This window comes from Amphibalanus amphitrite, unplaced genomic scaffold, assembly GCF_019059575.1.
Source record: "Amphibalanus amphitrite isolate SeventyFive unplaced genomic scaffold, NRLGWU_Aamphi_draft 000023F_arrow, whole genome shotgun sequence".
Lineage (NCBI taxonomy): Eukaryota > Metazoa > Arthropoda > Thecostraca > Balanomorpha > Balanidae > Amphibalanus > Amphibalanus amphitrite.
In genome coordinates this window covers 1771916-1781524 of record NW_024881519.1, presented here as the reverse complement: position 1 = coordinate 1781524, position 9609 = coordinate 1771916, and the positions used below count along the sequence as shown (strand labels likewise).

The window sequence follows — 9609 nt, the reverse complement described above, 5'->3', positions numbered from 1 at the left end:
CGTGCGGGGTCGTTGAAGACAGTCAATTGTTTGAGATGAGAATGCTGACGCTGCGGCGGCGGCGGCCAGCCGGCCGGCTCTCTGTCCTGACGGCGCTGACACTGGTGGGGATGAGGGGCGGGGATTGAAGGCATGTGACCAGTGCGCCACGGTATGATGACTGCTGCTGCTGAGTATGGGGAGGGGAGTACGGCGGGCGGCTGGGTCCCGATCTGAAAATGTTAAGACGTCCCAAGATGTAGCCTTGCTACAGTGTCATTAAAGTGATGCCTGGAGAAGAGTTCGAAATTCGTCTCCGCCCAGATGCCACCCCGCTGGCCATCTCAGCACCCCGCCGGGTGCCGTTCGCTCTGCAAGAACCCCTACTCAAGGAGGTGCAGAAGCTGGAGGCGGACGACATAATCACGCCGGTGACTGAGCCCACTTCCTGGTGCGCGCCGATCGTAGTCAGCGAAAAGAAAAACGGCGCCGGCGTGCGTCTCTGCGTGGACCTGTCGCAGCTGAATAACTCTGTCCAGAGAGAGTTGTATCAGTCGTCCACACCGCTTGAATGCGTCACCTCCATCGCGTCAGAGGAAGCACGCTTCTTCGCCGTCTTTGACGCTCTGAAGGGCTACCACCAGTGCCCGCTGAAGCCGTAGAGCCAGCCGCTAACTACATTTATCACCCCGTTTGGCAGATACATGTACAAGCGTGCTCCGTATGACATCTCTTCAATCAGCGAGCACTACAACCGCCGCATGGACCAGTGCCTCCACGGTCTACCTGGCATGAAGCGCCTCGTGGATGACGTCATCATCTACGGCCGGACTCGCGAAGAGTTCGTGCAGCGTGTGCGACTCTTCCTGCAGCGGTGCCGCGAGCAGAGTCTCACTAAACCGCGCCAAGGTTCAGTTCATGCAGCCGTCTGTGAAGTTCGCCGGGTTCGTCGTCACGCGGACCGGCTACCGCCCCGACCCGGCGCTCGCCGACGCCATCCGGAGCTTCCCCGCTCCGCAGGAGATCAGCAGCCTCCGCGGCTTCTTCGGGCTGGTCAACCAGATCGCACCGTTCTCAGAAAGCGTCTCCCGACACATGCAGCCGCTGAGAGGGCTGCTCAGCGCCAAGCGCGACTTCTGCTGGGACGCCACCCACCAAGAGGCGTTTCTAAAGGCAAGGGAGCTCCTCTCGTCAACGGCTACCCTCGCCTTCTACGACCCCAGCCTGCCGACTCGCCTCTCAACAGACGCGAGCCGCCTACACGGCTTCGGGTTCCTGCTGGAACAGAAGCAACAGGACGACACCTGGCGGCTGGTGCAGGCGGGCTCCCGCTTAGTCACTGACACTGAATCTCGATACGCCGCTATCGAGCTGGAGCTCGCCGCCGTCGCCTGGGCATTCGCCAAATGCCGCCTGTTTCTGGCAGGGCTGCCACAATTCGACCTATTTGTGGACCACCGCCCGCTGGTGCCCATCCTCAACTCCAAGATGCTGGATGAGCTGGAGAACCCTCGTCTTCAGCGGCTGAAGCTGAAGCTGGCTGAGCTCGGTCCGTTCACCGCTCACTGGGTGAAGGGCACGCAGCACCTCGCCGCTGACGCCCTGTCCCGCAGCCCAGTCACCGCCCCGACGGCGGAGGATGAGGTGGACAGGCTGAACCCGGAGGAGGACTTCACCTCCAGCATCGCCCAGATCCAAGCAGTCGCCGCCGACGATCTACAAGTGGACAAAGTCCGCGCAGCTGCTGATCAGGACGGCGTATATCAACTGCTGCGTCAAACGGTCCTCGACGGCTTCCCCAGCCGTAAGGCTGACCTCCCAGTGGAGCTGAGACCGTACTGGCCCGTCCATGAGTATCTCTCTGTGGATGATGGCCTAATTGTGTACGGCCGTCGTCTCATCATCCCTGCTGCACTTCGGAAGGAGATACTTCATCACCTTCACGGCAGTCACATGGGCAAAGAAAAGACGAAACAGCGCACTCGTCAAATCGTCTACTGGCCCGGTGTCGATAACGACATTGAAAACGTCGTCCGTCGCTGCCAGCCGTGCCAGAGGGACCTACCGTCGCTGCCCCGAGAAACGCTCCGTCATCGACCAGCACCGTCCCGACCGTTCGCGCTCTGGTAGGTCGAGGTTTCGCACGATACGAAGCGTGTCGTCACCGAGGCAGGACCGCAGCCTCGCCATCTGGAAAGCCTCGGTAGCAGTATCGAGGCCCGTCAGCATGACGAAATCGTCCCATCGCTGCTTCCATGCCAGCCATGCATCGACCCCGCGGTCCACGCCGACCTCCAGCCTGCCCGGAGGCGAGGGGCGGTCAGCGCACCCGGACCCGGCCCGCGGCGGTGCGAGCGGCGGCGGCAGCGCGGCCGTGCCGGCGGGCGGGGCGAGCAGGGGCGGGGCGGGGCGGCGGCGGCGGCGGTGGTGGCGGTCTGCTGCTGTATGTGCTCCAGCTGCTCTCGAAGTGAGATGTTCTCTTCCGACAGAGCCGCTATCTCCTCCGCTGATAATCCTGTCGGCTGCGCCATGTTCGAGTCTTGAAGGTTGACAGGGTGTATTACCACAGAGACTGGGTTACGGCAACGTCACATTCCACTCGGTGAGCACTCGACGGCCGCTCGCCGGAGACTGCCCGCCCGGCCCTGCCCGGACCGGGGCGGGGCGGCCGCTCAAGCCCTATTGGCTGCGCCGGCTGCAACGGGCAGCAGCCGGCACAACCCGCACAGTAACTGATAACTCTGCTGCCCTGTAATGGGTCCGGCCCGCTGTGGCGAGTGAAGACACTCGCCCTGACCGACTGGACCGCCAGCCGAGACGCTGCTGACTCTGGTGGTGAATGGTGAGCGGAAGAGGAGAAAGTTTACGCCAAAGCTGAAGCAACTCTACATTGCTGTACAGCTATTACGCTTTTCACCTGGTGGCCAGTAGAGGAACTAACAGTTACTACAACTGACCGTCAGAAGCACCCAACACACACCGTGCCGCTCCCAGTAACGTACCAGGATGTAGACCCCAGTCGGGCAGCGCTCCGGCGTCCGGCGGCCGCAGCTGGTCCAGCAGTGACAGCAGCCGGCCGGCGCTGACCTCCGGCGCCGTCAGACAGGCGTTCACGGCCACCACCCTGACGGACAGACGTTACACGGTCAGCAGAGAGCCGACATTCGGTGGGCGGACAGTGGCATTGGGTCACCGGATAGCAGAGCACCGCCGCAGCACACAGACCAGACAGGACTGTGCCGACAACGCAACCCCGTTGGAGTAACATGACCCTAATAAATGCATCGAAAATGCTCTGGTCTGTCTCCATTATTTATAAAAAAATGAAAGAACAGCTGAGATGAGGGAAAGGAGTGATGCGTCAGTTAGGGTCCCCGTGCAATACGCCCGGTGCGGTGACTGACCTCTGCGCCGCTAGCTGGAGAGCTGGTTCACCCGGCTGACGACCTTCTGTACCTCCTCGGCGGAGAGCGGGTGGCCGTTGGTGGCCCGCCGCAGCCCGTCCCGGTGATCACTCCCGCCTCTGATGGCTTATCCTGCTATACAGGGCCGGATATTGTTTGGAGCTGTTTGGACACTGGCGTCAGCGGCTGTGGCGACTGACGGCCGAGCCGACGGCGTGCACAGCTCAGCTGTCTGAGGTCAGGGCTGCGACACAGCTCAGCTATCTCGGGTCAGGACCGTGACCTCCTATGAAAGGACCCAGAGAGGGATCTAACATCGGTGACTCCCTGCTTAACCCTAACAATCCCTACTTTTTCTCCGCGCTATAAAAAAACACATGCGCGCTATAAAAAAAACACATCCCTATTAACCAGTCCCAAACAGTGTACCAAATTTGAGCGCAATCGGCGTGGCAGTTCAGGGTTCAAGATATATGACCAACCCAAAATCGCTACTGCAGCAGAATAACGAACACTCTTGGCCCTTCACGTCGCACGTGTCACGACGCTCACCATGATAAATCAGTTGTAGTCAATAACTCACCAAGATACATCAGTTGTAGTCAATAACGAGATGGAAGGGATAGGATTACGCAACAAAGAGTAACGCAGGTCAATCAGCCCAGCGGTTGCTGACTTACAAGCCTATTAAAAACGTCACAGGAATACGCTTCGCTAGCTCAATCGTAATAGAGTAGAATCATTACATATATGCAATTGCTACTATTTCTTGGTTTTCTTTATAGGCCAAGGCTTGGTAACTGATAACTCTGCTGTCCTGTAATGGGTCCGGCCCGCCTGTGGCGAGTGAAGACACTCGCCCTGACTGACTGGACCGCCAGCCGAGACGCTGCTGACTCTGGTGGTGAATGGTGAGCGGAAGAGGAGAAAGTTTACGCCAAAGCTGAAGCAACTCTACATTGCTGTACAGCTATTACGCTTTTCACCTGGTGGCCAGTAGAGGAACTAACAGTTACTACAACTGACCGTCAGAAGCACCCAACACACACCGTGCCGCTCCCAGTAACGTACTAGGATGTAGACCCCAGTCGGGCAGCGCTCCGGCGTCCGGCGGCCGCAGCTGGTCCAGCAGTGACAGCAGCCGGCCGGCGCTGGCCTCCGGCGCCGTCAGACAGGCGTTCACGGCCACCACCCTGACGGACAGACGTTACACGGTCAGCAGAGAGCCGACACCCGGTCAGCAGACAGTGGCATTGGGTCCCCGGATAGCAGAGCATCGCCGCAGCACACAGACCAGACAGGACTGCGCCGACAACGCAACCCCGTTGGAGTAACATGACCCTAATAAATGCACCGAAAATGCTCTGGTCTATCTCCATTATTAATAAAAAAAAAAAAATGAAAGAACAACTGAGATGAGGGAAAGGAGTGAGGCGTCTGTTAGGGTCCCCGTGCAATACGCCCGGTGCGGTGACTGACCTCTGCGCCGCTAGCTGGAGAGCTGGTTTACCCGGCTGACGACCTTCTGTACCTCCTCGGCGGAGAGCGGGTGGCCGTTGGTGGCCCGCCGCAGCCCGTCCCGGTAGCCGGCCGCCCCATCCGGCGACACGCCCTGGGGAGTCATAGCATAACACTCAGGCAGGTTCAGGTTTCAGTCCGACATACAGAACCGTCCGGCGACACGCCCTGGAGGCGACACATGGGCGCGCTCAGGGCTCAAGTACAGGTCTCGCGAGATTAAGCGGTAGGTTTTGCACTTGTACATTTCCGGTTATATCTCAGAAACTAATCGATCTACGATGAAGCCATTTTACACGATCATGGCCGGCTTGTTACCCAACAAGTCGATCGCATCTTCAACACTTATAAGCTTAAGACGACGAAGATATAGCCTGAAGTACACTAAATTTTCTAGGTGCAAAACCTACCGCTAAAACCCGCGAGACCTGTACCATGCACAAGGGCGCCGGGTGCAGTGTCTGTGTGTCCCTGACTGACCTGCAGCGGTGACGCTGTCACAGAAAGCACCTGTTCATTGCCCAATGGGTCCAGCCCAGTTCCGGCCGGCCGAGTGCCCGCACGTACGCAGCCAGTGTTACTGTCTGTGTTCGATCGTAGTTGCGGCACTCGGTCGCCAGGGGCGCTAGTCCCGCGAGCGGCCTTGACCGCTCGCGGGCCGGCAGTTCGGTCCCGCTCTCCGATCGGTGCGCGCGCTCCGCTGTGCTGGGGTGTGGCTGTGGGTAGTAGCCGGTATTTTAGGCGACTGCCAACCCCGCCTGTTCGTATGGCGGATGACAAGAGTGACCGTGGCGACAGTGTGGCAGACCTGTCAGCCAGGTTCGATCGCTTAGAAGAGATCGTGGCACGGTTAGCGAGTGACAGACCCGCACTTGGGCATTCCGCCGCGTCAGCTGCATGCGAAAACGACAGCGCCGGTCGTCGGCAAGTCGTGCCAGAACAAGTGTTGCCAGCGCCGGGCGCTGCCTTCAGCTCTTACAGTGAGCTACAGAGTGAGTTTCGCGCTATAAAAGAGAGTGTCGCCAAGATCAAGCTACCAGCTGATTTGGTGTTCGGAGACAGCCGTGCTGGCATCGGTCGAGCTGATCTCCCGAGGTTTACCCTCATCCAGAAATCGGCGAGATTCCAAGAAACCATCCTCAAGCTCTTGGCAGCTGAAGTTACCGAGGCTTCTCTTTCGAGCGTCACAACGGTGGCACTTGCCCACCTCCGTTTCCTCCAAGAGGAGTACACGAACCTTCTCGTGAGCAGTCAGTTTGACGAGGGCACTTCCAAGCTGTTCACCACCCTGCAGCAAAACCCAGCCGCCTTCCCACCGAGTGCCTTGGAAAATCTCCAACGGGCAGTTTCCATCGCCGGTGCCCGCTCATCTCGGCAGGTCAGTACGGCGGTGCCGCCCCGCGGCCGGGGGCCACGCCAGCCGTTCGGCTTCGGGCGGGACGGCGGCGGCGGCGGCTTCGGCTTTGGACGGTCTCGCCGGTTCGGCCCTGGCACGCTGCCAGCTGACTGGACTGGCGCCCGTGACCGCTCTGACCCAGCCGGGTCACGTGACCTGGCCCTGCCGCGGCGCGCGGGCGGCGCGAGGGACGTGCCGGAGTGATTCAGAGTGACAAGACGGACGTGCACGTAACAGGTAACGTGACCACAGACGTGAGTGATGCCGCTGTGTCCAGCCTTTTGGGAGCGCATTGGAGCTTCTGATGTGGTGATTGACTGGGTGACACATGGCATTACCATTCCCTTCGCTCGTGTGCCGGAACCCTCGGTGTTCAATAATCCACCCTTTAAAGGTAACGAAAACAGTTTCATTCGTTCTGAACTTCACAAGTTGCTGTCAAACGGTGTTGTGGAATGTGTAAGTGAAATGCCGCGATGTGTGTCGCCGTTGAAAGTCGTGCCAAAAAAGAGTGGCAACTTTCGCCTTATCTGTGATCTGCGCTACGTCAATGAACATTGTGTCATACCTCACTTCTCGTCAGAGGATGTCTCTGTCCTCCCACAAATCATGGGCACTCATGATTGTGCGGTTACCCTCGACCTGCGTGATGGTTTTTACCACTTCTCTATCCACCCCGATTTTCGCACTTACCTGGGGTTCCAGTTCGAGGGACGCTGGTACGTCTGGTGCAGACTTCCCTTTGGATGGTCGGGATCGCCATACTACTTTCATAAATGCATCCGCGTCATCATTGAGTACTTGCGTGGCGTTCATCAAATGTCTCTCATGGCGTTTGTCGATGACTTTCTTCTCACTGGATATCAGTCTGACATTTTACCCAAGCTTCAAATTCTTCTCGACACCCTGTCTCAACTTGGTCTTACCGTAAATCACGAAAAATCTGTTCTTCGTCCTTCAGATGTTGTTACGTACCTTGGCTTTGTCGTCCGCTGTGCTGGACCGGACGGACCTCCCGTCATTACCGTGCCGAAATCCAAGGTATCCAAGTTGAAACAGGATATAACACGCGCCCTCAAACGCTCACGCATTTCAGCGCGGCTTCTGGCACGCTTTGCAGGCCGTTGCATTAGCATGCTTGCCGCCGTCTTCCCGTGCAAGCTCAAACTTCGAAACGTTTACCGACTTCTCAACTCTAGGCACTCGTGGGAGGCCTCGCTGGAGTGGTCGGCAGGAGCAGTGGAGGATCTGACCTGGTGGGTTCGGTCCCTCGACAGCTGGAACGGGAGGCTCCTGCTGCCACCCGCGCAGTTCGACTTACAACTGCTGACGGACGCCTCGGAGTCCGGCTGGGGCGCTGTGCTGAGTCCACCAGCCGGTCGTACCGCCTCGGGCTTCTGGTGTCCCACGGTGAGCAGCGAGTCGTCCAACTTCCGTGAGCTTTTTGCTGTATATCTTGCACTTCTCTCCTTTCAGTCGTCACTTGCAGGCAACAAAGTAGAGATTTTATCCGACAATGTTACCGCCGTAGCGTTAATTAACAAGTTTGGCTCGTCTGATCCACGTCTTGATGCCATAGCTCAGGCAATTTGGTCGTTTGCATTGCAGCACAATGTGATGCTTGCAGCTCATCACATCAGCGGGATTTGTAACGTGGAATCCGATGCCCTGTCCCGGCAGCCGCTGCGGCACGAGTGGTGCTTACACCCCGCGGTGTTTCGGCAACTGGAGCGCATGTTCGGACCGCACTCCATAGATCGGTTCGCGTCGTTTACGACGGCGCTCCTACCGGTCTACAACAGCCGCTTCGACGACCCGGGATCGGTTGGCGTGGATGCCCTCGGCCAATCCGACTGGGGCCAACACATGAACTTCGTCAATCCGCCATTCCGGCTCATTCCGCGCGTGCTGGATCTTGTAGAGGCGCAGCGGGCGGAGGCGACTCTCATCGCCCCGCTCTGGCCAGGGCAGCCGTGGATGACCAGGCTGAGGCGGCTGTGTGTCGCACCTCCCATCCGCCTGCCGCCGGTGAAGCGTACGTGTATGCCGGTGCTGCCGCTGCAGGTGATCGAGCCGCACCGGAACACCGCCTGGACCCTCTGTGCCTGGCGGATATCTGGCGCTCTCAGCTAGTCGAGCGCGGTTGGTCACCGGCTGCCAGCGATCAGCTGACTCTCTGCCTGGCAGAGTCGACACACGCAACATACGATCGCTATATTCGGGAGTGTTCCGATTTCTGCGCGTCTCGCGGTGTGCCTTTTCCGCCTACGGATTCCGCCCTTCTGGCCGATTTTTTGATGCAGCAAAGTCGTGCTTCCGACCGTCCTCAGTCCATGTTACGATGTTTGTCCGCGGCTTTGTCTTCCGTTTACGAGGCGTGTAACCTGCCTGTCCTGACCTCTGATCCATTCATTGTGCGTTTGTCAAATGCTATCGTGAAAAGTCGCACTCGTCTGCCCATGCAGCGCTCTCGTGTGATGGATGTCTCGGCGTTCACACGCATGTTCCGGGCGTGGCCAGCGAACAATGCTTTGTCTGTTAAACAGTTAAGGATGAAAACAATTACGTTGCTGGCTATCGCTCTGATGCTTCGACCCTCTGATATCGCCCCTCAGGCGCGCACTTTTCACGCGGATTCCGCGGAGTGTCCTCGCGTTTCGTGATGTCTACTGACCAGATTACCTTTTGTTCGGACGGCTCGGTCAAAGTTTCGTTTTTAGGGATTAACCCTCGCCCTGGCAGGGGGGGGGGTCGATGCGACCCCCCTAAGGTTTTTCGAAGATAGCGTAAAAACGGCGGCGCGCAGCACCGCCAAATTTGGCACAGCCTATGGGGCAACCTTTTTACATATGACCTGAAAATTTCAGGTCCGGGTGACCTTGGGTCAGGTCACCAGGTCAGAAAAACCGGTACAAGGTCATGGTCAAATTTCAATTTTCTTTTTGCACCTGTCCAACTCACAGTTTTGCACTGATTTCCTTCAAACTTTCAGGATGTGCTAAGTTCACCGAGTTGTATAACATATAGTTCGGGTTTTTTGAGGTCACTGACCTGAGGTCAGTTAGAGGTCATTACGTCGTAATGTTAAGCCTATGGGAAAATACTAAATTCGGAAAATACTGGAGATATCCGCTTCGTTCTATCACTTTTGTGCTTTGAAACCACAGTACTTAACAGCAGGTCACTTGATGCTTCTTTGTTTGGTGTACTTATCCATGGGTCAGGTCAAATGAGGTCAACTGAGGTCAAATGACGTTTTTGCCAATAACTTGGCACATAATGACGCTAGAGCTTAAAAAATGGTGTCATTGT

General features: G+C 57.7%; 2 protein-coding genes across 2 annotated transcripts; both read left to right on the top strand.

The window, feature by feature from the left end:
* The first annotated feature begins 266 nt into the window (after positions 1–266).
* LOC122392590 (uncharacterized protein K02A2.6-like) lies at positions 267–641 on the top strand. The gene has a single exon (XM_043387644.1). The coding sequence runs from the start codon at positions 267–269 to the stop codon at positions 639–641; it is 375 nt and encodes a 124-aa protein (XP_043243579.1).
* A 6406-nt stretch (positions 642–7047) lies between these two features.
* On the top strand, positions 7048–9018 carry LOC122392599. Its single transcript, XM_043387654.1, has 2 exons — positions 7048–7707; positions 7978–9018. Exons 1-2 carry the CDS (start codon positions 7117–7119, stop codon positions 8428–8430), a joined length of 1044 nt encoding a protein of 347 aa, XP_043243589.1. The 5' UTR covers positions 7048–7116; the 3' UTR covers positions 8431–9018.
* Positions 9019–9609: the final 591 nt, after the last annotated feature.